The sequence below is a fragment of the Gobio gobio genome, assembly GCF_949357685.1.
Source record: "Gobio gobio genome assembly, chromosome: 10".
NCBI lineage: Eukaryota > Metazoa > Chordata > Actinopteri > Cypriniformes > Gobionidae > Gobio > Gobio gobio.
The window spans coordinates 38,410,937-38,430,138 of NC_137116.1; the positions used below are offsets into that span (position 1 = coordinate 38,410,937).

The window sequence follows — 19,202 nt, forward strand, 5'->3', positions numbered from 1 at the left end:
GTCTCACCAGAGAAGCTGAACTCCAGTGCTGCGTTTCACTCTGGCAGAGTGAGGTGGAGACCCCTGAACGAATCAATGAATAAAAGAAGCACCAGGTGTGTAAAACACACCAATGCATTGGTCAAGAGCACAGATAGGAAGCCTTAGAATCAACAGGTGGTTTGTGATACAAACCTGACCCTACTGGCACAATCAACCGTAAAAAAAAAAAACAGCTGGGACGTAAAAATGACCCCTTATACCTGGTTTGAACTGAATGGGAAACTCTCCCGTGCAGCGAGAACACATGACGTCAGCAGGGTTGGAAATGTCTTTGTGGTTTACATTGTTCAGCACATGTACCTGAGAACATTAGTCACAGTGACACACACTTCTAGCGTGTGGTTTATTGATGAGAAGAGTCTCTCTCGCTCTCAACTCGGGTCAAGTCTCAGATGCGGGTGGAGACTGGATCTCCGGTGCGAATGTAGTAATGAGATCTGCGCTACTCTGAAATCCATGTAAAACTAGCCAACACATTAAGACAACAATAAGGATGATATATAAGGTTATAGTTCCACATAATGCCCACAATGACCTGTTAAGAGGTTCGCCCATCCACATATACACAGATTACTCTCAAAGGAAAGTGTAAATAAGTATGTGTCTAACTCTTTGTAATTCTACCTCAGAATAAGACAGTCACCTGAACACCGGCGCAACTGTATTCATCAAGGACCGAACCATTTGGCAATGTAACATTCATGAGTTACTGTTCGCAATAAATGAAGTCCTTAATCTTGTTGTTTTGAGGTCACTGGGCTCAAGGGCAGGTTCTTCAGCCAATGATCAACCATCTAAACAGGAAGTCAAAGACCGTTTTGACTTCAGCTCTAGTTTCAAAGCCACAGTGACACAACAGCTACATAGAGTAGTAGCTGTAGCAGCCGATATATAGCCGATTACTCAAGCTGTACACCATATAATCACTCAAACTAATTGCCTGAATTAATCCTACACATACTCTTAAAGCCATTGTGTCAAACGTCTACATGTATCAGTCATGAACACACATATAAATGGCCTGTGATTTATGAGGGGCAGGGTTGAAATAAATGGGGCTATACAGCTCTGCAGCTGCTGTCTGTTGTTAATGTGTTGGAGAAACGCTGAAGGATGTTCCTCTGCTTGCTTCACACAAGCTTAAATATTAATTGGTGCATAATAGGGATGAATAAAGTCTAGCCCGGGGCAGTGAGTTAAATCCAAACCTACCGCTGCTTCGAGCTGGCAAGACTGCACTCAGCAACCATGGTCATTAGGGTTAGATGCTAATAGCAGTTAACTCAGAAAAGAAGGAAAATCCACAAGCTGCAGGGAAACGGATTCTCCTTTGATGAGGTGTAATGTTATATTGTAAACAGTTGTGTTCATTTAAGTTGCTAGTTGGTTTATAAGACCTTGTACATAGGCCTATTTAAAGGGATAGTTCACCCAAAAAATGTACTAACCCTGTTGTTGTTCCAAACCTGTATGACTTCCTTTATTCTGCATAACACAAAAGAAGATACTGTGAAGAACTGATTTTGTAAGTCAGTGTGGGTCAAAACAAAAACACAATTTTGTGTTACGCAGTCATACAGATTTGGATTTATATTTTCTTCTGTCAGAAAAATACTTGTAACTTCAGGGATACAACAGCTCTTAAAGGGATAACTTTGTACCTTATCTACCCATAAAAGGTGCATATTAGTACCTTACAGTAGTTATACTATGAATATTACAATATTGTAACTTTAAGGGTACCTCCCCAGTGACAAGCTCCTGTACTCCTGAGTGTTAGGTGAACTATCCCTTTAAGACTTCCCCTCTGAAATGTATTAGGGGTGTGGCTTGATGTACAATCAGGGTTAAAAAGTGTAAAAATATACAGAGAGAAAGTCATTCCGAGACAATATGACTCACCCCAGCGTTGTCATGGTTACAATGGTGTACCAGAAGGAGGCCGGGATGCTGGTGAACTTGCTGGACGAGGAGCCTTTCTCAGCGTAGAACATGACTGTGGCAAAGATGATGATGGCCATGGTGAGGGAGAAGAGGAGGAAGCCAAGCTCGGACGCGCAGCTCTTCAGCGTGTAGCCAAGGATTCTGAGACCCTGGGAGTGGCGGGAGAATTTAAAGATCCGGAAGACACGGAACACCCGTAGTGTGACGAAGGCTCCGCTCACATCCTCGTTGTTGGTCATGACAAGCCCAATGTAATACGGTAAGATGGCCACTACATCGATAATGCTCATCACGCTTCTCATGAAGCGGTACCTGCTGGGTGCCGCAAACAGTCGCATCAGATACTCCACCGTGAAGATCATTACGCAAGCCGTGTCCATGCAGAAAAACGCCTCTGTGTAGCGCTCCCCGCAAGGGACGTCTCTCGAATTCGGCGTGGAACCACAAGGAACCGTCTCAACCACGTTGGTGATGACGGATATGGCGATGAAGAATCCGGTTACATAGTAGAAAACCAGCGCCATGGTGCTGGTGTGGGGGTTCTCGAAAGCCCTCCACATGGTCTCGCGGAAAGTCATGTTGGGGAGTTTATTGTCTTTGTTGTCCTCAAGGTCATCCATGAGACGCTCAATGTTCTCCCTCTTGCGGTCCTTGTACTCTTCATAACAGCAGTCGCTGATGATCTCAGGGATGATACCAAAGAACGCCAGCTCCTCATCGTAGGCAGAGATGCACTCGTAGCGTGGGTAGTGCAGCTTCCCCGTGCGGTAGAAGTTAAGAATACTTCTGAACGCATTTGGATCTCTGTCAAAGAAATACTCCCTCGTCTCCTCATTGAAGAAGAACTCTTTTTCGGAGCTCCCTAGGAGCGTATCAGGGTAACGGTCTAGCGTATTCCGCCAGGTCTGGAAGCGTCGGCCGCTGACATTGAGGATAATAAGCTCATCCTGTCGCTTGTTCTTATTGGTCGGTGCAACAGGCATGGGCAGGTTGGCCACGGGCATCCATCCTATGGCCGCCGCCCGAGCGAAGGGGAGCCAGGCTGCCACTCCAGCAGCCATGGGGACTCCAGCTGGGGTCGAGGGGACCAGATCAAACACCTTCACAACCAGCTTGACATTAGATTAGACCCCATCTACACAGAGAGACACAGGGAGATGGGAAGATAGAAGAGAGTGAGAGATTGGCAAATGTGGGAGGACAGGAAGAGGAGAGAGTTCCAGTGGGAAAGTGAGACAGATGTGAAATGGGAGTGAAAAGATGGCAAGAGCGAACAGGATGCCAGCAGAATCGAGAGGCAGAGGTAAAAGGGAAGCAATCACGTAGAGTACAGTAAAAAGAAGTGCGTAAAAAAGGGAAAACGAAACACAAGGAGAGATAGGGAAGACAGTTGCAATGGAAAAAGAAGGACAAAAGACAAATAGGCAAAAACATTAGACCGTATTAGACATAAAACCTTAAGGTTATTAGTTAGAATCACAATTTCTACACCAAAACAAAGAAACAAAATAGTTGTCCTTTTTTTTTTTTTTTTGCAGGCATCATTTATAAGCTATGCTTTGCACACATCTATTCCCACTATACCAATGCACTTATTATAGTGTAAGAAAATGACTAACATGTTTTACCAGATTGCCTTTACAGTGACAGCAAATACAACATTATACAGCACATACATCATGACTACTCGTAAAGAAAGCTGATAGCAAAACTATTCATTCCCAACCCACGTAAGACTCCAAAGAGTAAGGCAGAATTTGTGCTCGAGACACAGAACCCTTCAGCAGCTGGAGTCTGAAACAGATGCGAACCTGTTGAGCTTCATGCAAAACAATAAAACGCCACGAAATATCAGTCGCTAAACACTGACAGTGCTGTAGTTCTTACTTTACAAGCATTAAGATTTACGCTGTTAACACATCAACCGCGTTACCCACAGCTGCGCCCAAATAAAAATGGTTAAATATGAACGAGACTGATGAATCTCATTGATGATGATGATGATAATAATAATAATAATAAATACTGGACAAAAGCACAGCAAACTGGTTTTCAACAGTTCAGTTTTTTGTTACTTACCCATGGAAAATCTTTGAACTTTTCTTTCATTCAGCTACAATTATGACATTTCCTCCTGACATCACTTAGAAAGTGTTCGCCGAGAAATCCGCACATTAATGAGGAAAAACACAAAACAAGAACCAAACTGAAATGATAAAATAATAAATGAATAACCAGCGTGTTTGGAGTCGCAAGAATCCTAGTTTACTTTTTATTTGCGTCCCTGCTCTGTCACATCCTGCGCTGTGTTATGATCCATTTGCTCGGACGGACAGAAATGCCGCACCAACCGCTCGCGCGCACGAAGTGACTCCCGCAGGATGCTCGGCTGATGGATAGAGGTGGTAGTCTTTTCCCAACCTCTCTCCCTCTCTCTCTCGTTCTCTTTCTCTCTCTCCTTTACACACACCAGCACACTCCCTTTCTCCCTCCCCGAGGTCTCTCCGCTGCCAGGTCTCGCGTTCTCTAGTTTGGCTCCGCGCGCGCGATCGGTGTTTGTGGAGCAGAGAGAGCGCGAGACGCATAGAGGCAGTATATGCTCGCTTTCGCGCCAGTCCCACAGTTTGACAGCGCGGTGATTTCACCTTACTTTATAGCGGGCTTATCTTGCTTGCCGCGGCTTTGTTACCTGGACCGATATAGAAATGGGGACAAGGTAGCCTAATTGATTCGCAAAGTCATTCGCAAGCGCAGTAGACATACACATTTAAAGATGACATTCAAAACGTCCTGTACGACATCTCAGCCTCACATTGATTCCTAATACTAAATTTAAGTAAGGCTTAAACCAAAAAGTAGCCTGCATCAGAAGTTAAACTATAAACCAGGATAAAAAAGAGTTTTGTTTTGTTCATAGATATTTTGTTTGTTTTAATATTTTGTGTGATGCAAGACACTGATGCAACAAATTTCAAAAAATTCTGTGTGTGTTTATGTGTGCAGGTTTGGCTATACTTGTGATGGCCAAATATCCTGACTTAAATAGTAAAATATTATGACAACCGACCAGTGAACAAATTTTTTTTGGTTCTCACTAGTTAAAAAGGCTTTTTAATTGGACAAAACATATTTTTGTTTAAATCTAGTGTTTTGCACCTTTTTCTGTGTTGGGTAAGTTTTGGGGTAGGGGTTGGGTTAGACCATAGAAAATATTATTAACCTGATATAAAATCAATGGAAGTCCATGCAATTTCCTCACTAACATATAGTGAAACAAAGGCATGTGTTTGACTACAAAATTGCATACAAATTGTCCTCTTAAAGGGATAGTTCACCCAAAAATGAAAATCCTGTCATTAAATAGATTTCCTGTAGCTCAAACAATAGAGCATGGTGCTAACAACGCCAAGGTCATGGGTTCGATTCCCAGGGAAATCAAGAACTGACAAAATGTAAAATGTGTACCTTGAATGCAATGTTAGTCGCTTTGGATAAAAGTGCCTGCCAAACGCATAAATGTAAACGTAATTACTGACCCTCATGTCATTCCAAATCCGTAAGATCTTTGTTCATCTTCGGAACACAAAGTAAGATATTTTTGATGAAATCCGGCTCTCAGGCCCCTCCATAGACAGCTATTTAATTAACACTTTCAAGGTCCAGAAAGGTATTGTTAAAATGGTCCATGTGACTTCAGTGGTTCAACCTTAATTTTATGAAGCGATGCAAATATTTTTGTGCGCAAAAACAAACAAAAATAACGACTTTATTCAACAATTTCGGTCAAGCATGTGCCAGTCTTCTATGCTGTTTCCGTTGTAAAAAGTGAAGCTCTCTCGAGATCTAAGGCAGCCGATGCTGTTCACATGAGCACCATGCGCAGGAGCTGCAATATAAACAGCGCATGCCTATCCCTTGAAATATAATGAAACCCAATGTAAAAAAGGGCTTGTAAAGACATTTAAAGCGCTCATTCTTTTTTGAAAGGCTCGCAAATTGGCTAAATGTTATACCTTCTACGTTAAATGTAATGACAATGTTTATGTTAGATATGTTAGTCTCACAGCCAGACCTTTGACTAGACTACAAAAGGTTGGGTCGATAGCTTATCAAGAACTGCCCACTTAGTCAGAAAGAGACGTTTGGTTGATATGTAAAGCAATCAATCAGAGTTTACTTTGCTTATAGCCTACAGTATGTGAAATATATTGTAACACAATAATCGCCTAGCTTGAGAAAACAGTTAAATAATAACAATGTTCTCCTCAAACAGAAAACATAGAAATATGATGTACAGTATAGAAAATAAGTACATAATTCAAAGCAGTTCAATGGTTTAATTGCAATTCAGTGCCTCAAACAAAACTCTGATCATCTTTTGAAGATTTGATGTCACTAACTTGACAAACTTTGGCAAATCCAGTGATTATTTTTCTTGTAACCTGAAAGAGAAGAAACTAATGCTTTGGGCATTCATGCATGCATAATTATCCTTCTGCTGTCGTTTAATAGCAATTAATTTGTGTTTTTGGATCAAAATCTTAACCAGTCCAGCAAATTAATGAGCAAACACAAAGCCATATGCACTGCTGTTCTCTAGTCCCTAAATCAGGCCAGTTGAATTTCATTTCTGTTCTCTTCATATTGTGTATATGTGAATTATTTATATCCCTCTTTTTTTTTTTCTCCTGTAACGTCCTTCAAACGTGTCTCAGTGGATGAATCCTCAGCAGTTATCGGCTTTGGAAATCCTTGATGGATTTAGTGTGCTGGCGTGCCTTGTGATGGAAGCGTGTTGTTGAGTGTGGAGTTGGTTCTGATATGTGTAACCACAGATTCGCTGCTTCAGTAAGCAATATAAAGCCTAATTAACTCTGCTGGGACTCTCAGCTCTCAAAGTGGGCCTGAAGGTTCTGAAGAATACCAATAAACTCAGTTCAGTGGCGACAGTGTGAAAATGTACCCTAACAGAATACTTTTACAGTTGAGCGAACAATTGTGCTTTTTCTTAAAGCACTTACCTATACTTTTAACACAACTCAACTCCACTAAGTTCCATTCCTCATGTAGTAATTAAACTGTAATAAGAATTACGTGAGAAGGCCCAAAGCCTAGACTATCTCTTTTCGGACAGACACAAAGAGTTTTGGTTGAAGACTCCCTAAAATATCCTGTCAAAGAGAATAGACTGATCAATAGCATCCAACAATGTGCTTAAATTTACAAGCTCAGGCACAGAAACACGTCCACTGTCTGTGGTTAGAAGGAAACCATTAATCAATTTAACTACAGCCATTTCAGGGATGTGACGGGTAGCAAAACCAGACTGCAGTAATTCCCATAATTACAGGCTGCGTAAATGACCACAGTAATATAATTTAACGTTTTAATGTAAACAGTAAATGCAAGGTTAGGTGAGGGGTGCTGTTTGATTGTGACTTATGTTTGATCTCCCTTTGAAGATGTATGGTCAGACAGGCTCTCTCCAGCAGGAGGTTTTAAAATTAAACGACATTAAACGGAAGTTGCAATTGTCTTTTCTTCCTTATTGGGACGTATGTCCAAGTAAAACGGCTTCTTGAACAAGGAAAGGATGTAGGACGGGACTTGATTTTGTTCAATTGGAATTGATTTATTGATTGGATTGTTGGATGGTTGTGGTTTGTTATTGCTGTGATCTCATGTGAGTGACAGGTTGTCCCGCCCACACGGCAGTAAACATGTCATCAGAGAAGGACATCATTGCAAGAGGGACTGGAAGTCTTTTTGATTAAAGATTATAAGAGCACATGAATTTAAAAAAATGATGTGCATGGATAAATCATTTATAATAAATACTGCAATATTCCATAAAAATAAGGATTGCCAATTTTGATTTCATGGTGGCTTTAAGGAAGTAAGACACCAGGGGCCTATTGTGGACAGATTGGTCACTTTTAGTGCTCTGGTGAGAGTAACACATCAGAGCAATGGAGTGCAGTTCAGTTATGATTTATGCCGATGTGCATTTAGCTCAGAGTCAGAAATAGATAAATTCTGATTTTTACATCATAGTGGATGAAGTGAGAAACAAACAGTACCCTCAAAAGTGCGTATGTGCATCAGGTTTTGACTATATTGTCAGGAACAAATATCTCTACAAAGATAGTGAAATATAAAAGTAGCTACAATGTGGCCAGTCAGATAGCGTAATGAAGCTGGTAAATAACGTTTTAACTGAAATGTAAAAAATAATGAAGGTTTAGGTATAGGGTTAAAGGATAAAAATATCATTACCTGATTATAGAACACTAGAAGTCAACTGAAAGTACTGGTAGAAAAACAAATGTGTGTGTGTTCTTTAAGCAATGAGTGGAACAGATATCCATCAAAATGGCTATATCTGTTCTGAAATGCCATGCCTTTTACAGTATATGCCAACTTTCAAGCACTAGACCCTAAAATTTTATTTGAAAATATCCATAAAGGTTGCTCAATTCAGTTGACTAAAAACATTTCAGTTTTATAACTTAATTCCCTCTCACAGATCTATGGCACTGTTTCTAAAGTGTTTTGTTTTTTTTAGTTTTTTTAGTTTTTTTTTACTTATGTACCCCCATAGCCCCATCTGTAAGGCTCAAGTAGGCCTTCATCGACAGCAACCCAGAAATATGTTTCTCCTAAATGATATCATACTGGATATCCTTAAGCATTATCATTAATATTACTAAAGTGGCCATTATTACAACGATTCACTAAAATAGTCGATACTATGGGTGAAAAACAAGCTCATCAAGTATGTTCCTCTCTGTTTAGTGAGACACCGTTGTTTGTGTGCCAAAGGTTTGACTGTTCTAGCATATAAAAAAACTATCAAAACTTTCAAAAATAGACGATTTTATTTATACAATTTATTTATACAATTAAGTCACTGCATCATGGTATTAATACATCACACACTTTGTTTCTTATACTCACCGAGAATGCATTTATTGATAAACAATACAGTAAAAAAAAAAACTATTAAATATTAAAGGTGCACTATGTAAAATTTGTTCAGTAAAATATCCAAAAGCCAGTAGGCCAGTGTTATATATTTTGTTCAGTTGAGTACTTGCAATATCCCAAATGTTTCCAACTATTTGTAAATCGTGAGAAATTGCTATTTTAACCAAGGAACGTCTCGTTTACGTATGGTAACCCTCGTTCCCTGAAGGAGGGAACGGAGACGTACGTCGGACGTCACCGACGAATTGGGATCACTTCAGGGAGCCCCTATCAGCTTCGAGATATAGAGAACAGGCCAATGGGCCATTGGCGTGCGAGATTTGCACTCGCGCTCCGCCCTGCGCCGCGGGTATAAACAGGAAGCGAGAGCGAATGCACGCTGTTTTTCACTGAGGAGCCGAACCTAGTGACTCGGCCATGCAGTGATGGTACAGCAACTGTGGCGACGGGACGTATGTCTCCGTTCCCTCCTTCAGGGAACGAGGGTTACCATACGTAACCGAGACGTTTCCTTTCAGTCGGTCACGTTCGACGTACGATGGACGTCGGGGGTCACAACATATGGAACCCAGCCTAACACCCGTTCCACCAATGCATACGAGTGTTAGACCTGGCCTCGGACTCTCCGCCGCATCCAACTGCCGCGGGTAACGGAGGACTCAACAGGGTTCGCCGTACTGGGGAACTCAACTGGAGCGGTTAGCGCACGCATCCGGTCCCTAAGGAGGGGAATGGCGCAGAAAGCCTACACAAGAACGGGCACTTCTGTGTTTCTGACTATGGGAAGTGAGCACACAGGAAGATACTGGCTCTACATGAAGGCTATAGAATCTAGCGAACGTGTTAGGTGTCGCCCAGCACGCAGCTCTGCAAATATCTGTCAGCGAGGCGCCGCGAGTGGGCTCTTAACCCGAGTGGGCAGGGCACGTCTTGGGATTCATACGCCAAGACGATGGCATCCACTATCCAGTGGGCCATCCTCTGCTTGGAGGCAGCCTTTCCCTTCTGCTGTCCTCCGTAACAGACGAAGAGCTGCTCTGAGGTCCTGAGCTTTGCGTTCTGTCCACGTAAGTCCGGAGATCACGGACGGGACAAAGAAAAGCTAGGGCCAAGAGGGTATAGAGGGAGGGTGAGGCGGATTTAGTCTCCTTGCCCCCCTCAGGAACCTGACGATCAGATCGTGCTTACCTAAGGACTTTCCATCTACTAGATCGTGGTTAGCGGCAATAGCGGCAACATAGACTTTGAGGGTGGAGGGAGACAGCCTTCGCTCCAATCCACCTTGTAGGAAGGAAAGCACGGAACTGATCGAACACCTTTGGGGGTCTTCTCGGCGAGAAGAGCACCAATCAACGAACAGGTTCCACTTCAACGCATAGAGGCGCCTCGTAGAGGGGGCTCTAGCGGAAGTGATGGTGTCAACTACCGCTTGTGGTAGGTCACCTAGAACCTCCGCATCCCGTCCAGGGACCAGACATGGAGTTTCCAGAGGTCCGGACGCGGGTGCCATAGGGTGCCCCGTCTCTGAGTCAGGAGGTCCTTCCTCAGAGAAATGGGCCAAGGAGGTGCTGTCGCGAGGAGCACTAGTTCCGGGAACCAAGTCCGGTTGGGCCAATACGAAGCGACCAAGGACTTACTCCTCATCCTCCCTGACTTTGCACAGTGTCTGTGCGAGAAGGCTCACTGGGGGGAAACGCATATTTGCGTAGGCCCCCGGGGCCAGCTGTGTGCCAGGGCATCCGAGCCGAGGGTACCCTCGGTCAGGGAATAGAACCACTGGCAATGGGTCGTGTCCAGGGCGGCAAACAGGTCTACCTGTGCGGACCCAAAGCGACTCCAAATCAGCTGGACCACCTGGGGATGGAGCACTGGCTGTTGTGAGAGCTCGTCGGCTGCAGGATTGAACAGGCCCGGAAAGTGAATGGCACGAAGCGACCTCAGATGCTTCTGACTCCATAAGAGGAGATGGCAGGCGAGTTGTGACATGCGACGGGAGCGTAGACCACCCTGTTTGTTGATGTACGCAATGGCCGCAGTGTTGTCCGTACGGACCAGAGCGTGCTTGCCTCTGAGCGGCACTTTGAAGCGGCTGAGTGCAAGACGAACTGCTAACAACTCGAGGCAATTGATATGCCATTGCAGTTGAGGCCCCGTCCACAGACCCGAAACTGCAAGCCCGTTGTACGTGGCACCCCAGCCGGTGGATGAGGCTTCCGTGGAGACAACAGCATGCCTGGACACATCAAGGGGAATTCCTGGAGTCACTTGGACGCGGAGGGTTCCGCTGTGCCACACCCAGGTCGTGTAGCCAGCGTTGAAGCGGTCTCATATGAAGCAATCCCAACGGCGTTACTGTGGCTGCGGATGCCATATGCCCCAGGAGCCTCTGAAAGTGTTTCAGTGGTGCCGCTGTCCTGCCTTTGAACAAATTCAACCAGTTCAACACTGACTGGACATGTGACCGAGTCTATCTCCATACCGAGAAAAGAGATCCTCTGTGTGGGACAGAGTTTGCTCTTCTCCCAGTTGACCCGAAGCCCCAACTGGCTGAGGTGACTGAGCACCATGTCCCTGTGTTCGCACAACTGCTCCTGCGACTGGGCAAGGATCAGCCTGTCGTCGAGATAGTTGAGAATGCGAACACCGCGCTCTCTCATGGGAGCAATGGACGCCTCCACGACCTTCGTAAAGATGCGGGGCGACAGGGACAGGCCGAAGGGTAAGACACAGTACTGATATGCCCGTCCCTCGAACGCAAAGCGCAGAAAGGGCCTGTGTCGAGGGAGAATCGAGACATGAAAGTACGCGTCCTTCAGGTCGATCGCTGCAAACCAATCTTGGAGACGGATGCACCTGAAGATGCGTTTCTGCATTAGCATTCTGAACGGCAGCCTGTGAAGGGACCGGTTCAAGAACCGCAGATCCAAGATCGGCCGTAACCCGCCGCCTTTCTTGGGTACAATAAAGTACGGGCTGTAGAACCCGGACCTCATATCGGCTGGAGGGACCGGCTCTATCGCGTCCTTCGCCAGTAGGACTGCGATTTCCGCCTGGAGCACAGGGGCGTTCTCCTTCGCTACAGTCGTGAAGTGAACGCCCCTGAACTTGGGGGGACACTGGGTGAACTGAATCGCATAGCCGAGTCTGATGGTACGGAGGAGCCAAGACGGGCTGGGAAGCGCTAGCCAGGCTCCCAGACACCGAGCAAGGGGAATCAACGGCACCACAGACGTACCCGCAGCGAAGCGCATTGCAGGGATCCGACTCGGATGGCATGGGAGCGGCCCGAAGTGGGATCTGAGTGTGCTGAGTGCACTTACCTGCTTCCGCTGAGGGGGCGTGCGGGTGCGGGAAGGCCGCTTGAGTGCGTTCCCACAGCCGGCACCCCCTACTGGCGATTTGGAGAGGCACCAGAGGCTGACAAGGCATGGGAGCGTTGTACACCGCCAAGCGCGCTCTCCAAATGAAGGAGGGGCTGAGCGTGGCAAGGCTTTGTGGCGTTGCACGCGGTCTGCCTCACCACCTTTCCAGCGGGGAACACGAGCAGCAAGGCTTTTTTTTTTGGGTACCACTGGCTGTTTTTAACACCAGTGGCAGAACAGAATTACTAATAGTTTTCCACCCGGCTCTCCTCCAGGGGAAGAACAGTTCCTGACCAAATCTGGGTCAATGGTGTTTCTGGACCAGGGTGGACATCGTCTGGCCAAGGGCTAGCGCTATGCGCAGCTCAACCTCGGAACTACCCTCGTGCACCAAGCAGGGCGGAGGTGGCCTGCCAGTGGCACTGCCACCCCACCGATGAGGGTAGTGAGAGAGAGGAAAACTTTATACAGATTATGGCCCTATTGGTGTTCCATATTCTGGCACCAAATAGTTCCACAATGCCAAAGCCTTCCAATGCACATCCGGAAAAGGCAAGGGGCGGGCAAGGCAATTTATGCGTTGCACTACGCCTCAGCCACCCGGGAAAGCATGGCTGTCAAGTATGAATCTGATTCAGCACGAGCGCCCACTATTATCGTGGGAATCTCAGCATCATCTTCATTTTCAACACATAAAAGCCCTCTCTCCGATGCAGCGATTGACATCTGTCCTCTGCTAGAGCCCCAAATGAAACGCTAGGTCCCCCTTTTTTTTTTTTTTAAGGACCAGCAATCCCATCTGTGAGCCACCAGCAGACATGTGAGATAGTGAGCGTGGCCGTGAGACGGCACACGGCACGCTGAACACTCAAGCCCTTATGAAAAAGGCAAGACGAACAACGCGCCGACGTGGCCATGCTCTCATGAGAGAGCATAGACCACCCACAAACACAGTCTCAACATGCTTGCGATGCGATAGAGGAGTGGGGGGCCCACGGAGGTGTACTCGGCAGGGTGGCCTCACAATCCTCAGGTCACCCAGGCTTATCAGCAAAAGTAGCCCCTTTTCTGGTGTACCAGAAAAGAGACTAGATCGGGGTATAAGCGAAGGGACTCAGCCCTGTTTGAGGTATCATAGTCTCGACCACGCATCGGAGGCGCCGAGTGACACGCGCTGCGTTGCCGTGGCAACCCGCGCTGTCACCCGGCAGCTAGACGGCACACGGCGCGCTGAACACTCAACCCTCACGCGGGAGGTGAGATGAACAGCACGTCGACGTGATCCCGTTCCCCTGACAGAACATGGATTACCCACAAACACAGTCTCAACATGTTTATGCGAGAGGGATCGTGGCCATCAGGACAGGAAACAAGCGCATCCAGAAACGCACGAGTGGAATGACGTCTTGAAAAAGATTCAGTGTCACACCCGTGTTGCTCTTTTGTGAGGAAACGCTCTTTCAACAGTGCTGAAGCACCCAGGGGAAGACCACGGCAGCACACAGGAGGTACGTGCAGTCCTGTGTCTGCACTCACTGAAACAAACGCCCTCACCAAACCGACAGCTGCTGTGAGAACAGCAGTTTGTTATGCTGATACAGCTGTGAGCACGCGGTCGCGCTGATTGGGCCTTTTCGCCAACACAAAGCGTCCTTCTCGTTCTCTGGAGTATCTCTCTTTTAGATAGGCTCTCTTTTAGAAAAGCAGTCTTGCTTCATCAACACCGTTCGGCACCGAAGTGAATGACAGCTTGCATTCGCTCTCGCTTCCTGTTTATACCCGCGGCGCGTGGCGGAGCGCGAGTGCAAATCTCGCACGCCAATGGCCTGTTCTCTATATCTCAAAGCTGATGGGGGCTCCCTGAAGTGATCCCAATTCGTCGGTGACGTCCAACATACGTCAAACGTGACCGACTGGAAGGGAACCGGGATGCCTGTCAGTTGCGTCATATCTGCGTTACCCTCGGTTTCAGGTTTTATTTTGCAGAAACGCTTTACTCTGACTGCAGTGTGCAACAAGTGTCATAGCAGCCACCGAGCGGACGCACAGAGTAATGTCATAACATCATTTTCAACACACTCAGATGTATCTGATATGATAAACAGAGCTGCGTTACCTCATACTCATGACCGGAAAAGCGGAAGTGGCGCCGGCTACTGTGGCATAATTAAAGTCCCACTGGCGACTATGCCATAATAACATTCCCGCTGCTCGTGAGGCGTGTTCTGCTCTTCTTATAAACAATCGCTCCAGTGGCCTTGCTCAGCTCCCACAACACTCGTCCTGCTCTGCTTCATACTACAGTAACGTTAATCTCATCCATGAACATGATTTCTGCCTTTCTGCATTTCATGAGTCCTATCCCGATTCTTTTTCACCGGCTGTGAGGTGAAGACCACATGTCCCAAGATTCTGTGCTCAAACGTGGCGTCATCAAACTACGCCTTTGTTTTGAATAGGCGACCTCTAGTGGATGGAAAAGTTACATAGTGCAGCTTTAAGTTTTCTATTTGAATATATTTTAATTTATTCCTGTGATGCAAAGCTGAAATTTCAGCATCATTACTCCATTCTTTAGTGTCACATGATCCTTCAGAAATCATTCTAATATGCTTATTTGGTGCTACTTGTTTTTTTCCTGGATTCTTAGATGAATACACTCACCTAAAGGATTATTAGGAATACCTGTTCAATTTCTCATTAATGCAATTATCTAATCAATCAATCACATGGCAGTTGCTTCAATGCATTTAGGGGTGTGGTTCTGGTCAAGACAATCTCCAAACTGAATGTCAGAATGGGAAAGAAAGGTGATCTAAGCAATTTTGAGCATGGCTGTTGGTGCCAGACGGGCCGGTCTGAGTATTTCACAATCTGCTCAGTTACTGGGATTTTCACGCACAACCATTTTTATGGTTTACAAAGAATGGTGTGAAAAGGGAAAAACATCCAGTATGCGGCAGTCCTGTGGGCGAAAATGCCTTGTTGATGCTAGAGGTCAGAGGAGAATGGGCCGACTGATTCAAACTGATAGAACAGCAACTTTGACTGAAATAACCACTTGTTACAACCGAGGTATGTAGCAAAGCATTTGTGAAGCCACAACACGCACAACTTTGAGGCGGATGGGCTACAACAGCAGAAGACCCCACCGGGTACCACTCATCTCCACTACAAATAGGAAAAAGAGGCTACAATTTGCATGAGCTCACCAAAATTGGACAGTTGAAGACTGGAAAAATGTTGCCTGGTCTGATGAGTCTCGATTTCTGTTGAGACATTCAGATGGTAGAGTCAGAATTTGGTGTAAATAGAATGAGAACATGGATCCATCATGCCTTGTTACCACTGTGCAGGCTGGTGGTGGTGGTGTAATGGAGTGGGGGATGTTTTCTTGGCACACTTTAGGCCGTCGTTTAAATGCCACAGCCTACCTAAGCATTGTTTCTGACCATGTCCATCCCTTTATGACCACCATGTACCCATCCTCTGATGGCTACTTCCAGCAGGATAATGCACCATGTCACAAAGCTCGAATCATTTAAAATTGGTTTCTTGAACATGACAATGAGTTCACTGTACTAAAATGGCCCCCACAGTCACCAGATCTCAACCCAATAGAGCATCTTTGGGATGTGGTGGAACGGGAGCTTCGTGCCCTGGATGTGCATCCCACAAATCTCCATCAACTGCAAGATGCTATCCTATCAATATGGGCCAACATTTCTAAAGAATGCTTTCAGCACCTTGTTGAATCAATGCCACGTAGAATTAAGGCAGTTCTGAAGGCGAAAGGGGGTCAAACACAGTATTAGTATGGTGTTCCTAATAATCCTTTAGGTGAGTGTAGAACATTTAAAAGAACAACATTGAAACAAGGCCGTAACCATGTCTTGAGCATTGGGGGCATCATTTCATTTCATTTCTTTCTTTTCTTTTCTTTTTTTTTTTTTTTTAAATTAAAGGATTAAAAGGGATTAAAGGGAATAAAGAAATAAGAATGGTAAAAAGTTCAAGATCTAATTATAGCCTGTTTAGTTGTGAATTAATCCATTTAAACTCTAATATTTCAATAATATGTTTTTTAAATATGCATACATTCACTCTTCTGAATGATGAAATAAAATTACGAAATAACATTAAAAAAGTTGTGTGGTTTGCATCACTGTATGCTACTGTGGGTCGTTAAATGTATCTATTGTAAAACAGTTAGTTGTCAAATATTAAATAAGCTACTTATATCTTACCACATACGCACACTTTCACTGTAAAAAATAAAAGCGTTCTCATCTTCAGTCAAAATTAAGCCCGCCTTCTTTGATCTGATTGGCACTCATTTTGACATTGACAAGTGCTGTTAGACTGATCAGGCAGGCTAACCTAAAAATGTACATTTTTAAGCTTTCTGTCATCTTAAAAACAAGTGGTGCGTAATGGAGAGCAGCATTAAGAAATATCAAATATTGGGGGGACAATTTGGCCATTTCCAATTATCGGGGGTACTTGTCCCCCTCAATGTCTATGGTGGTTATGGCCCTGCATTGATATAGATTTTATGTCATTTAAAAGACTTTACTGTAACTTTTGATCTATTTAATGCATCTTTTGCAACTTTTTATTGGTATAACATGACATTTCTGTTTATGTATCAGTCCATGCGCACATACATGCTTGTATGGACACCATTGGTGGCGGTAAATGATTTCCAATGCATATACATTTTCATGTTATCTTTGACATTAGCGTGTGACATTGTGTCTTTTTTTTATGCAAGCCGTGTTTCCACATTGCGCAAGTCAGAAATCCTCTGTGTGACCTCCAGGCTGTAATCCGTGTTTCTCAGCAGAGATCTGGGAACATAAACCTTTGATCATATGCAGTTGTATTAATAGGTTTGTATGTGCTGTGTGTCTTTCTGATGAGTGAAGTACAATGATGTTCCCTGCTGAATAAATAAGCTGTAGGAAGACTATAGGAGCCACAGCTGTCGTGAGTCTGTTAAAGGTTACTGTATTCAAGGCCCAAAGGCACTGCGAGAGTGTGTATATTAGTGTGCAATCGAGGGTGTTTGTGTGTTGTTGTACATCAGTGCAAAAGTGCTTTAATGGCACCCAGGTGCACATAGTACGCTGCTCCCTCTCTTTCTAGACCACACACGTGCATGTATACACACATACGGTGCGTTAACCTCTTGAATAGCATAACAGTATTCTGAGGACCCTTTGCTGGTTGTCTTACTCTATAAGGGGAGAGAGCAGAGGCAGAACTAGCCCTCTGTAAACACACATATCACTCTTGTCATGCGAAATGGAAAATTTTGTACTGTCACACTGGCAATAAGCTGACCCGACATTACCTCGACTTCATGAGCCTCAAAGCTCCATAAACAGTGCAGCACCGCCAGCACTACACAGACTTCCTCTCCTAAAACATTAGACATACTAGTAAACTACTCACAACAACCGCTGCTGACCATGTAAGATGAATTCAGCACAGGACCCAAAGTGAAACCTCAGTGCAATTCAACATAACCCCACTTGACATAAATCACAAACTTATGTAGTATCCATGACAACAAACCAGACACCGGGGGGATTCGCAAATGTGTATTTGCTCGCACTGTCTGTGTTGTTTTAGCACCCGATTCACTCAAGGAATTATGCAAATCAGGTAATGGCACAAAAAGACCCAAAATATCAGTGCTGAACGCAATTTGCAATTCTTTAATAAAACAATATTTTTTTAACAACATAAAAAAAAAATAATCAAAATGGTATATTCTATAAAAAGCCTAATTTACATAAAAAGGAGATGTGTTTGCACCGAAAAGAATGACAGTGACTTGTATCCTCAATTTTACTGCATTTAGAACATGGTTCAATTGTATGGTGGTTGCTTAGTGAATAAGACAAAACTATCTAAACCAGGGGTTTTCAAACTTTATGATACCAAGGACCCCCAAATATGATGAACCTTTATGAGGGACCCCCTTTCTAAAATCCATCTATTTTTATGCATGAAAAAACATTTAATATAGTAAGTACAAAAGTAAGTGTGACATTATAAATATAATATTGTTTCCCAACTTAAATTGGCTCTACTTAATATTGGATGTATAAACCTGAAGAAGAAAATGTTCAATTAAAAATGATTTGTATAAGCAACTTTCACAATAAATGTATGTAAACAGCTTACGTACTGCGTTAAGAAAATTGCCTAACAAGCCCAGTGAGCAAGATAGAGGACTGTAGTGAGAAAACTCACTAGAAAGATACAAAGCAAACAAATACAATTCTGGAAAGTATGTATACGGCAAGAAAGGAGAGAAACTGTTAGAACGTTCGGTAGACTTTATCCATTGTTGCTTTTTTGAAATTTTCTGGGGACCCCTTAGAACTTTCTGGAGGACCCCTGGGGGTCCCCGGACCCCAGTTTGAAAACCCCTGATCTAAACAATCTTAAAACAAAATACATGTACAGAAGAAACAAAAATACAACATTAAAACTTGTTTTCAGGGAATATATCTTTTATATTATGTTTGTCTTAAAAAAATGCAATCTCACAGCAATTTGTATGTTTTTTTTACGAGGTTTTACAAGGCTAATTTGTACAAATTTGTACGACCTCACTTGTATGTTTTCGTACAATTTGTCTAGACCCCAGTGACGGGTAGGATTAGGGGCGGGGTTAGGGGTGGTCCTTCCCGATGACGCTTTTTGAAAAATCATAAGAAATCATAAGAATCAGCCACCTTGTAAAAAAAACTTTAGAATTGCTTTGAGATCTGGTTGAAAAATATCTCTAAGGCCACATCCACACGAAGCCGAGCTTTCTTTTCTTTTTTTTCCCCTTGTTCTAAAAAAAAA

General features: G+C 44.2%; 1 protein-coding gene across 1 annotated transcript in view; it reads right to left on the reverse strand.

Moving 5' to 3' along the window:
• The window catches only part of kcnd3 (potassium voltage-gated channel, Shal-related subfamily, member 3), a 136,409-nt gene extending 131,969 nt beyond the window's left edge, over positions 1 to 4,440 (reverse strand). The window contains exons 1-2 of the mRNA XM_079826991.1: positions 4,066 to 4,440; positions 1,945 to 3,121 (exon numbers count right to left, since the gene is read on the reverse strand). Coding sequence (XP_079683117.1) covers positions 1,945 to 3,047 — 1,103 coding nt within the window. The 5' untranslated portion in view covers positions 3,048 to 3,121; positions 4,066 to 4,440. The remainder of the gene's footprint in view (positions 1 to 1,944; positions 3,122 to 4,065) is intronic.
• Between the last annotated feature and the right edge of the window lie 14,762 nt (positions 4,441 to 19,202).